General features: G+C 47.9%; 1 protein-coding gene across 3 annotated transcripts in view; it reads left to right on the plus strand.

The window, feature by feature from the left end:
- The window catches only part of sipa1l3 (signal-induced proliferation-associated 1 like 3), a 99,287-nt gene that overhangs the window by 59,422 nt on the left and 27,566 nt on the right, over nt 1-12,299 (plus strand). For all 3 annotated transcript variants that reach the window (XM_042345419.1, XM_042345418.1, XM_042345420.1), the window contains exons 3-8: nt 5,539-7,389; nt 8,905-9,035; nt 9,801-9,989; nt 10,209-10,383; nt 10,848-10,951; nt 11,963-12,120. In XM_042345419.1, the coding sequence (XP_042201353.1) occupies nt 5,901-7,389; nt 8,905-9,035; nt 9,801-9,989; nt 10,209-10,383; nt 10,848-10,951; nt 11,963-12,120 (2,246 nt within the window). In that variant the 5' untranslated portion in view covers nt 5,539-5,900. The remainder of the gene's footprint in view (nt 1-5,538; nt 7,390-8,904; nt 9,036-9,800; nt 9,990-10,208; nt 10,384-10,847; nt 10,952-11,962; nt 12,121-12,299) is intronic.

The following is a 12,299-nucleotide window of genomic DNA, read 5'->3' on the forward strand; positions in this document are numbered from 1 at the left end:
ATTAGGTTGTGCTCCTCCAGGGACAGGGAGAGAGAGAGAGAGCGCGCAATCCATTCCAAAAGTCTTATCTCTGGGATTTCCACGTGTAGATGGGATGCGTGGAATTCTCGTCCTCATCTTTAAGGCCATCCATGGTCTTGCCCCCACCTACGTCTGACCTACTGGCTTCCTACCAACCTGCCCGCTCCCTCCGTTCATCGGGCTCCATGGTCTGATCCATGTCTCCCGCCCGACCCTCCCTACCATCAGTGGCCGGGCTTTCAGCCTCTCTGCCCCCACACTTTGGAACTCCATCCCACTGTCCCTTTGCCTCGCTTCCTCCCTCGCCTCCTTCAAGGCCAGTCTCAAGACCCTTCTCTTCGACCGTGCTTTTGGTCTCCCTCCCACCTCTCTGCCTTCCCTCTCCCCTACACCACCCTCCCCCATGCTCAGGCCCTGACACCTGACTGTTCAGCCTTGTGGGACGTCCTCCCGATGTGAAAGGCGCTCTATAAATGTCATTTTGTTGTTGTTGTTGTTCTCAGTTTGATTTGGAGACTCTTAAACACGGTGATGGGTTTCCGCATGTGTCAGACACCCGGCTAACCAGCTCCCCCCCCACCCCAAAGTTTCATTGCCATTTCCCATTTGAATCCGTGCTGAAAATCAGTACAAATCTGTTTTACAACAGTAAAATAAGAGCAAACCTGAGAACATGTTTCCGAGTTACGATATTTATGGAAGGGTTCACCCAACTGTTTAGTTCCACTTGTTGGTTAAGTCCTGCCTCGAGGTTTACATCCCATCTGCTTGTGTACAGTTAGTTACATTTTTACTATTTTAAGATTTTTAAATTAGGCCTTAAGCCAACGTCATGTCAGCGATGTGTAGGGCACCCTATATATACCGTGGTGTGCTAACAGAAGTTTTTTTTCCAAAATGAAGTGTAGACTCCATTCTGTGCATATGCATGTGGAGTCTCGCAAGCGAGAAAACCTGGGTTTGATTCCCGACAGGGCGAAACTCTGGGCAAGTTTCCTTACTCCGTACACATGCCTCTGTTTACCTAGCAATAAGTTGGAACCCGGGTGCTGCTTTTCCGGGGGCAATAATCCTTCAAAAAAAAAATAAAAGTAATAAATTGGTTACTCAATCCACGACTGTTTGTGGGACATCGCTGTGTGCAATTGGCTTCCGTGTTTTGCCCACAAAAATGCTGTCAATTCACTTTACAGTGTATTCTGCAAAGCGCTTTAAGATGTGTCTCGAAGACGTGATAAGGCGCTATATCCAAGTGCAAGGATTATTATGGAAGTGCTGTTCTGTTTTGTATGGCAAAAGGCTGGGAGTTAGAAAGGCTGTCCAGTCATAATCTGTCTGGGAATGCATTTATTTCCTGTGTCTGCCGCTCTGAAGCATGAAACTCACCATCCACTTGAGGTTAGGGATCTTCATTTCAGTAATAACATGAGGCACTGATACATCTCTTGAGAACATGCTTCTTTGTGCAGCTGGACATTGGTAGAGCAGTGCACATTCCAACACAGTGACGATCAAAGACGTGTCACCATCCCAGTGCTGCACGTGAGCACTTTCTTCCCCCATTGTATTACGAGCCCAATCCTTTCCTGATTCACTGTAAATTCATCACTCACTCGCTTGGCATTTTAGACTTCCTTTCAAGAACAGAATGAATCACTGTACCGTGGGAGCTCTCTTTCGGAGCAAGTTGATTCAANTTTTTACTCAAAGACCCAGTGGATAAGTTGTACCTTCAAATCTGGGGGTGCAAGTGGGTGTCTAGTTACTCTACATAAAAGGGCTTAACTTCTGCACCAATACAACTGATATGCCAGGTAATGAAATGGATCATTCTATAGCTATCCTGAGTTGCTCAATCTTCTTTGCTGCATTGAAATGAAACCTTAGTCTACAGTGCCTTAAGTAACAAGAATTTATTTTTCATACAGACTATGTTGGGGAAAGAGAAACCTCTTAAAGGTTTATTATATAATAAAAAGCCATTTGGATTATCTGTGACATAGTTTTGGGAGAAGGGTAAGGCAAAATACTCTTGTGGGCAAGTTAACCGGTACAAATAACTGCAACATCTATCTAGATATCCGCTCGAGAAAATGTCCCTAAAATATTGCAACTGATGTGAGTTAGGAATTTAGCTGTTGTGTGTTGTAGCATTTTTCAGGGTCAGAAAACACGAACAAAATGTTGGCATCAGGTTAGTTTTGGGATTGTGAATCTTGTGTTAGCAGCAGTTGTATTCGCTTTGAATCGTGAATAAGCTGGAGCTACTAAACATTCAGGTCGTGTTACTGTGAAATCTGATGCGTATCCAGTAGCTTTGCATAGTTTCGAAAAAGGTGAACGGTTGCTGTGTGTGCTTGTCTGCGGCTGCAGCTGATGCTTTTCAGCGAGGCTGTTTCAGTACAGGAAACGCTTACTCTCTGTGGTGATTGTCCTTTGAGAAAGTGTCGCTTTCTAATGAATGTATGTACCACTTCCTCCAATGGGACACAGATCGTTTCCCCTATTGCTCCACATAGAAGTACATGCTGACACTGTACCGGAAACACTGCAGTTGTGTGGTGTGTATGTGTGTGCGCGTGTGATTAGTGTGGGGGTATGTGCATTTGTAGTGTGCGAGCGAGCGCGCGTCTGTGTGCAGGTTTGAAGTGCATGTGCGTTACATGCTTGTGGTAGGGGTGGTGTCTGTGTGTGCGCGCGTGCACGTCTTGTGTGTACGCATCTGGCACCGTCAAAGGGAAAGGTCTTGAGACGAGCCTTGAAGGAGGCAAGGGAGGGGGCGAGGCGGAGCGATTCGGGGATGGAGTTCCAGAGGGTGGGGGCAGAACGGCTGAAGGCCTGACTGCCAATGGTGGGGCGGGCAGATGAAGCAGGTCAGTGCCCGCCGAACAGAGGGAGTGGACAGGTTGGTATGTCGAGAGGTCGCAGAGGTTGGGAGGAGCTCAACCATGAAGGGCTTTAAAAGTGAGGACGAGGATTTTAATACATCAAATTATTACAGACGCAAACCAGAGTCAGTCGATCTAAGTAGTCTAAATTGAAGAGAAAGTGGACGTTGCATGTTATTCTTCACAGATGAAGCTCTCACTGTTGCAAGTGCTAAAGCACTGTTCAGCAACATCCTGGTTCTGTGCTGTGCTAATAGGCTGGTGATGTTCCAACATCCTACACATGGAAAACCTTTGCTCCGCCAATGTTCCAGCAATCTACTGAGAGAGAAGAAATCCACTATGATGGTTGCAGACACGGTGTCATGTAGGTTCCATTTCTACATCAGTCTTTTTTATTGCTCCTGAGTTCATCTGTACCATCTCAGTGACCTGCCACAACCCAAGAACATCTAGCAATGTCGAACAAAACGTAAATCTAGCAATTCGTGCAATCCTGTAGCTCAGGGGTTAGAGCACTCGCCTCGCAAGCGAGAGGACCTGGGTTCGATTCCAGGCAGGACGAAACGTTATTTTTGATGGAGCCCGGGTCCCAGCACTTGCGAGGAGAGTGCTCTAAACACTCAGAAGACGTGATAAAGCACTGTACAAATGCAAGGATTATTATATTATAATTTAGTGTTGCTGTTGCGAAGACTCAAGGTTGGCTGGCACTGAGATGACAGTTGCTCAGCCTCAGGCTGGGGGTGGGGGAGTGGTGCAGTTAGAGGTTCTGCTGAGATTTTTTGATTGCTCAGGTTTTCTTTTTAAAATAAAATAATACAGCGTTATAGAACCGGTTATTCTGTCTTATACATTCCCTTCTCGTCCAGATTGAAATCAGTTTGTTGCTCATCTCATTCATTCGCAAAATATACAGTCAATTCACTTTATAGCACATCCTGTGATATTGAGACGGCTCGGAAGACGTGATAAGGTACTATATTAAATGCAAGGATTGTTATTATTATTATTATCTCTTCGTTTGTAGGATGTTGCAAGTGCAAATGATAAGCTCCATTTGCCTCGACAGCAAAATTTGCTTCATTTCTGATCCATCGCTGTGAAATACTTTGAGACTTTTCTTTTGAGGTGCAAGGTGCTGTATAAATGTCTGTTGCTACTTCATAGTTCCCCTTATCGTTCCTGACTCGGCTCGATTTGAATTGCTGCCCCGTATCACCGTGTCACTGACCCGCTATTAAGCCCTGCAACTTATGAATTGACAGCAGCACAAAATCTAAACTGCAGAGTGCATTGCAAGCAGCTTTTGTCACTTCACTGCTCACTACAAATCCTCCCACGAGGATTGTGTGGTTTCATGGCTGGAGACCAAGATGTAGCTTTAACCCCTTCACATCCAGCCGCTGGTGTTATTTATTGTTTGCGTCCTGTGGGTTTTGCTGTGAAGTAGGAACCGAGTGACTTTGATGCGATACAGTCGATCTATTCTGCACTGTTATTCCTTGGGGAGCTTTGCAATAATATTCATTCTTGCATTTGATATAGTGCCTTATCGCGTCTTTGTGACGTCTCAAAGCGCTTCACAGGATACACTGTAAAGTGAATTGACTGTATATTTTGTGGATGAAATGCCCAATAATGAACCAAGGGACGATGCTTGCTACATTGGACAAATCTACTGCTATGGCATTGCTTGATATTCAACCATTTTAACATCATTCAGCACCCTCACCGTTTGCGTTGACAGACCCTGGCTGTGCTCTTTGTCCTTTTTTTACTTCCTCCTACAATCGCACAATGTTACAGCATAGAAAATTTGTGCTAGTGTTTTCCTACATTTGATGCACGCAATCTACTCCCACCTTACTGTTCACTCACCACAGGCTTTAGTATTTCTCTTCAAGCATCTACCTAATTCCCTTTAAGAGGAACCTATTAACTCTGCATCAATTATGTTTTGAAACAGAGCATTCTTGATTCCCACCACCTCCTGTGCAAAGAATTTTTTTAATAACCTTGAAGACTCCTGTTTGAATGAACCCTTAACCTCTGTGCTCCAGTGAAACAAGCCCTAACTCTTCATAAATGAACACCCCTCATCTTTGGTAACATCCTGTGTGAATCCTGTCCATTGTTTTTATATTGTTCCTAAAATAGGGATTCCCCAAAATGCAAACAATATTCAGATTGTTACCAACTATAGTTTGCCTACAAAATACAGTCACAACACAGCAAACCTGTGAAGCGCTTTGAGACATCCTCCGGATTACTTGTACAACTTCAGCATTTTTCTTTGCTGTTCTATTTGCCTCTGGTTACAAACCCAAAGACTCATTGTTAAAGTGTTTTGCTTTCACCCACAAAACATAGTCAATTCACTTCATAGTATATCCTGTGAAGCACTTTGAAAGGTCTAGAAGATGTGATAAGGTGCTGTATCAAATGCAAGGATTATTATTATTATTACTGATACTGCAGTTCACTAGTTGTAATGTGTGTGGTAGTAGTTTGCTTGTTAGGCAATCATGTAGTCTAATTCAAACTCTTTAATGGAGGATTTCAGGTACCATATATGGTCATGTTCACAACGGAAAGCAGTAACTTTACATTTCTGTTCTCACTACAGGATGACTGATCGCCGCCTACTCATAAACGAAACCCAGCATCTCAGACACTGTGTTGAAGGGGATGTCGGATACCTGTGGGATTATCGACCTTCATCCAACTGAACACTTGCTGTCTGACAGTTTCAACTCAAACTGACTGTGGTAAAGATCTAATTGATCCCAGGTACTGTGTAGTGGGAGAACATGATGAGATTTTGTCGATATGTGGACAAGATGGAATTATAAACGTCAAAGCCGGAGGGACTGCGGTACAGAACTCGGTTCAGGTGGTGGTTTAATTCTGCAGCCAGCCATTTCGAGCCGAGAAAGAGATGACTGGGACTTTTCTGTTATTCCCAGCGAGACCGAGTGTTGACAGACTATGACAAGCTATAGACCTGCTCCGAACGAGAAGCTGGAGGCTGGTGCCATCGGTGCAGGCTGTGTGGATCTGCTGGCAGTCACCGGATCTTGCGATTGCTACACGTCACCGTACGGCAGAGTGCAGAATGGCACCGTGCTGGCTCCGGACGAGAGCGTGCCGCGGGCCAGTACAGCCCCCGCCATGCCCAAAATGGGGGTCCGGGCCAGAATTGCGGACTGGCCTCCGAAAAGAGATCTATCGTGGGACGCCGGGTTACGCGGCTCGAGGGACACAGATGGACCTTTATCCGACGCGGACTTTGTTTCGCTGCGGGACCTCCAGAATGGTCAGTTCGATCAAGGCCGTCAGGGCACTGCCTCCGGGTCTGGTTGGGGCGCGCACAGCAGATCCCGGGGGAAGTCGAAAGAGGTGGAATTTCAGGGTCACTGGCCCCGGTCTCCAGCCAGGACGTTTATCCCGCTCAGGATTCGGAGCAGCAGCGAGGTGACCCTCAACGAGTACGAGACGGAAGGGTACTCGGAGCCCAAAGGGTCGAAACATGGAGCCGGGATGCTCTCCATGCGGGAATACGGCAGCACCTCATCCATTGACGTGCACGGAGTGCCCAATGAGAGCTTCTTCGACATGCTGAAGGAGTTCCGGAACGAGAAGATCGACCAGCGCAGTACGGCGCCCGAGAAGCTGAACGAGCTCCTGCGCGCTGACCACAGCATGGCCTCCAGCCTCAACCTGGCGGGCAGCTCGAAGAGCGAGGATGGCAGGAGCGAGGGCTCGCAGAAGGACGAGTCAGTGAGGACGCCGCACAAGGAGAAGCTGCGCAAGAAACAGGGGAAAAGTGAAGCCGGGGAGTCCATCCTGAAGAAGCTGCGGAGCGTCAGGAGCGAGCAGGAGGGGGCCCGGTCGGGCTCAGAGTTGGAGGACAGCAAGTCGCAGGAGAGCAGCAGCAAGCCATGGCTTTGTCAGAAGAGCTTCGGGCACTTCGACGCACAGAGCGTCCTCTTCGACTTGAACGAGGCAGCCAACAACCGGGCGTATGTGGCCCAGAGGAGGAACACGACGACGGGAGCCTCGGCGGCCTCGGCTGCCTCGAAGGCCACGCTCGCCGTCTCGCGGGCCCTGGCGCTGGCCGGAACTGAGCCCTCCTTCGCCAGCACTGAGGAGTTGAACGGCAAGGAGAACTTGGAGCCCGACGTGGGAGACGACACCAGCAGCAAACTGCTGCTCAGCTGCCCCCACTTCCGCAACGAAATCGGCGGGAGCTGCGAGCGCAACATCAGCCTGTCCCGAGCCAACGTCGCCTCCGGCCTCAGCTGTGAAGGCGGTTTCCCAAAGCTGGTGTGGAACCCCTACTGCACCAACGCGAGCATCTCCGTGCTGGAGGCAGCCAAGGAGGCCCCCCAGCTCCGGCAGGAACGGTTGAAGCACTTCAGCATTGAGCACGTGGATCTGGGAGCCAGATACTATCAGGATTATTACCATGGGAGAGGTAATAATTTCAACCACACAACGACGCGTTACATTTACGTCAGGAGGACGTCTCAAGGCTCTGGACCATCAGGGATCCACACCTGAGCCGGGAGTTGGGATCGGGAGGGAGGGTAGGGGTAGGAGGGAGACCAAAGGCACGGTCGAAGAGGAGAATCTTGAGACGGGACTTGAAGGAGACAAGGGAGGGAGCAAGGCGGAGGGGTTGTGGGATGGAGTTCCAGAGGGTGGGGGTAGAGAGGCTAAAAGCTTGACCGCCAATGACAATTGACTGTGAAGACAGATTCTGTCTGCGCGCTCGACCTAACCAGCAGAGAAATGCTAGATGTTTGATCAGGAATAGAATCCTTGGAGCAATTTTCAGCTGCCGGTTCTCTGGCTGCTTCTCAAGTGCTTCTCCTGTGTCTGCCTTATATTGGGTGGCAGAGATTGTGAGAAGAGATTAAACCAAAACAATCTTAATTATAGGTTTAGACTTTGGCAGAAAAAGAATTGATTTTCTATTCATTAACATGAGACAGTTTTGTACAGTACATTCAATCAGATGCTTGGGGTGGGGGGGGTTGTGGGGGTGCAGTGCGCTGCTGATCACCCATTTCAGGCTGGTAAGTGTAGCACCTGTGTTTTTTAAGCACTGTTGCAATATATAAACAGTTGCCGGGAAAATAAAGCTAAAATATTTTGGTTAAAGGAGGAAAATAGTTTGAAAACCCCCAAACTCTGTCACTTTCCCTCTATTCTTCCCTCCGCCTCACCCCCTTCCCCATCTTCAGGTCGTGCCTGAAGACCTTCCTCTTTGACCAGTGCCTATGGTCACCTCCCACTCTCCCTGGCTCGGCATCATGCTCTGCCTCTGTCAAGCGCTCCGGGGCGCTATCCTGCATGAGGGATGCGTCGTCGTCGTTGTAAAATCAGCCAGTCAAGTATTTCTATAAAGTTAGTAAGGATTGGTTTGGGAACAGGAACTTGCTGTTAATGCTCTAAAAGTTTGGTTGAACTTTTACTAAAACTTTGAGCGCTAAAAACCTGCTTTTCGATGACTCACGCTGCGTTTTAGACACCTTTTGTTTACCTGCTGACTCCTATAGCCCTCTGTGAAAAGTCCCAGGCTGTGTGTGTGCTCAACTTGTCCGCCTTTCCTCCCAAGTCATGTTATGAAATCAATCAGTCACTGCAGTTCTTAAGTAACCCATTTGATATTTATCCTTTTTCAAATAAGGGCAGGGCGAAACCTCAGGCAACTTTCCTTACTCCACACGTATGCCTCTGTTTACCTAGCAGAAAGTAGGAGCCCGATTGTTAGTCAATTAGTGCATCGCTTTTCCAGGGATAATAATCCCTTAAAAAATAAGAATAATGTAGTCCCTCCATCCATGACTGTTTGTAGGACGTTGCTGTGCACGATTGGCTGCTGCGTTTTACCACAATATATACAGTCAATTCACTTAACAGTCTTGAAGACGTGATAAGGCGCTGTGTCAACTGCAAGGATTATTATTTTTACTCTGTCTTGTAGAACACTGGAACTACTTTGGAGTTGATGAAAAGCTGGGCCCCGTAGCCCTGAGCATCAGGAGGGAAAAGCTGGAGGACAGCAAGGAACACGGACCTCAGTACAACTACAGGATCATCTTTCGGACCAGCGAGGTGTGAGCTGGTTATCTTTTCTGTTCTCGTTGCAACTTGCGATCAGGGAGATTCGGAGGAACTCTCCTCGCCCTCCACTCCTCGTGATCCCGACCCCCAGCTCGGATCCCAAATCCAAATCCAAGCCCCTTGGGATGTCCTCCTGAAGTGAAAGGCGCCGTGTAAATGTCATTTGTTATTGTTAATATCTGTTATGGGTTTGAGGTGCTGTACTGTCCGAGTCTGGGAGAGACGTAGTGTGCACTTGTGCTTTGTCTGCTCTTGTCCAGGCAAAAGGGTGGGGGTTCCGAAGGTGATCGAAGGCGTGGATGAAGAGGAGGGTTTTGAGACCGACGGGTCTTGAAGGAGGCAAGGGAGGGCGCGAGGCGAAGGGAATGTGGGATGGAGTTCCAAAGGGTGGAGGGGCAGAGAGGTTGAAGCCCGATCACCGATGGTGGGGTGGGCCGGGCGGGAGACGTGCAACAGGCCGGAACCTGTTGAGCGTAGGGAATTAGCAGGTCACAGAGGTAGGGAGGAGCAAGGCCGTGGAGGGCTTTGAACTCTGTCCTCTGCGGGTTGGGGAGCCAGTGGAGCCGAGCAAGGGTATGGGTGATAGGGTCTTGGAGCTATGCACTACAACAAAGGAATAAGGCTCCGGTTAGTGCCTCATATTGTGAAAATTGTTTGCCTTCAAAATAAACCAGTCACTACACTAGTAAATACTACGAAGTGCTTCGTCGATTTGACATGATGAACGGCTCTGACGATGAGTTCTTTGTGTGACAGCTTATTACGCTGAGAGGAGCAATTCTGGAAGATGCAGTCCCATCGACTGCGAAGTCCGGCACATTGAGAAGCCTTCCAGTCAAAGACGTACTGGAGTACGTGATCCCAGAGCTGAATATCCAGTGTCTGAGGCTGGCGTTCAGCACCCCCAAAGTGACAGAACAGCTGCTGAAACTGGACGAACAAGGGGTGAGTCAAATCACTGTTTTAGATTTCATGTAGGATGCATCCATACTTCACTGCAAAATATGCAGTCAATTCACTTTACAATATATCCTGTGAAGCGCTTTGAGAGGTCTCAACGACATGATAAGGCGCTGTTTCAAACGCAAGGATTATTATTATTAAAGCGGATAGTTATCTTAAAAATCATTGTGTGTTGACTGCACTGTTTTGCTCCCCCCACAGCTAAGCAGGAAGCATAAAGTTGGCATCTTATACTGTAAGGCTGGCCAGAGCACGGAAGAGGAGATGTACAACAATGAGGAGGCAGGTCCCGAGTTCGAGGAATTCCTCAATCTCCTCGGGGAAAAGGTGGCTCTGAAACACTTCACAAAGTACGCAGCTCAGCTCGACACAAAAAGTAAGCATCTTAGAAACGAGAAGGTTTAGGACCAATCTTCACTTTAAATATAGACAAAAGAATACATTAAAATGTCTTTCTTTAGTGTTTTTTTTCCTCTTCCTTCAACCTGACGCCTGAGTTATCGTAGAAACTTATAGCGTAGATGGAATCTGCACATCCAGTCTGCACTGGGTCTCGGGAGCAAACTGCTTTCAATCTCACTGCCGTGCCCTTTCCCCAAACCCGTTTCAACCACGGAGTCTTATAGACTAGTGGTTAGTGCACTCACCTCGCAAGCGAGAGGACCTGGGTTCAATTCCCCGGCAAGTTTCCTTACGCCGCACCCGCCTCTGTTTACCTAGCAGTAAGTAGGAATATTCTCAAAGTTAGGAATAAACCCTCAGTGAGGAGGGTGAGATATTCTGGATGAGGCTGATCTTCAAATGCAGTGTGACGCTCAAACATCATTCCTTGTTTTATAGCTGACTCCACCGGCACCCATTCCCTGTACACAACCTACCAGGATTACGAGATCATGTTTCACGTCTCCACCATGCTTCCCTACACTCCCAACAACCGGCAGCAGGTGGGTAATCACCCCAATAGTGTTCTAAGAAGATGCATTAGTGAAATGATTTGTTTTGCCTGCTTTATTGCCTGCATCACATTGAGTTACTGTCCTTTGCTAACAGTACGCCAATTGATGTGCATTGCTGCACAGGCGTGAGGGGCAAGGCAGTTAAATGGGACTGAATGGATTGCTCTTTCATAGAGCCAGCGCAGACATGATGGGCGAGACGATGTAGATCATGGCAGGCTGCTTCAGCTAGTCCAGAATAGTAAAACTAGGGGGCACGGCCTGCGATTGAAGGGGGGGGTAAATTCAGAACAAAATCTATGCAAAGTCTTTCAGTGAGCGAATAGTGAACCTGTGGAATAGGCTCCCTAGGGAGACGGTTGAAGTAGGAAATGTTGATTCCTTCAAACACAGATTAGATAGTTTTCTTGATATGCATTGCTGCAATGCAAGTATTATTATCCTGCGGCATTGCACGTTGATGCACACCGCCTGCATTTTTGCGGTATTGCAGATCGCATGCAATGATGAATATCAGCAGCGTTGCAGAAACCATCTTCACAGTCCCACTGTCTTGGCTGTTTATTTTCGGAGCAATTCACACCTATGTTTTATGATCGTCTCAGGTTCCCACCTGCTATCTTTACAACCAATAGATTTTACAAGGGGTTAAAAGGTACCGTATGAGGTTTGGTTCTGTAGCCTCCCTGTTGTGCGTTCCTTCGTGATCAGATCCTTGTCATGGTGCAAGTGGGCAAGGCTTCCCACAGTGCGATGCTCTGCGGGACGTGTCGTTATTGAGTTTTCCTCCTTTAAAACAGCAATTGCTGATTCCACTCCAGCAGAAATCTATAAAGAGTCTGTGAAGCCGTATTGATTCTAAATGGAACTGTTTTCAAACAACAAAATGTGTGTGTGTTTTGTGGCTGTGTTTTGTATATGCGTTGTGTGTCTGTTGTGTGTGTGTGTGTCTGTGTTTGCGTGTGTGGTGTGTGTGTGTCCATTTCGTTTCCTCCACAGCTTCTCAGGAAACGGCACATCGGAAACGACATCGTCACCATCATCTTCCAGGAGCCGGGCGCTCTGCCCTTCACACCAAAGAGCGTGCGTTCCCACTTCCAGCACGTCTTTGTTATTGTCCGTGTGCACGGCCCTTGCACTGACAACGTGTGCTACAGGTAGGACTAGGGGACTGGCTTCACCAGGGCCTCAAAATATAACTGGCGGGGGCAGAGGGGTGAGCGGGTGTCTCCTGGGAACTGAGCTGGTGACATGCTTGGAAGTGGAATACAGTAAACAGCAGCACATGACATTTAACGGCACCTTTTGCATCAGGAGGATGTCTCAAGGGGCTGGA

Source organism: Callorhinchus milii, unplaced genomic scaffold, assembly GCF_018977255.1.
Source record: "Callorhinchus milii isolate IMCB2004 unplaced genomic scaffold, IMCB_Cmil_1.0 Scaffold45, whole genome shotgun sequence".
NCBI classification, from domain to species: Eukaryota; Metazoa; Chordata; class Chondrichthyes; order Chimaeriformes; family Callorhinchidae; genus Callorhinchus; species Callorhinchus milii.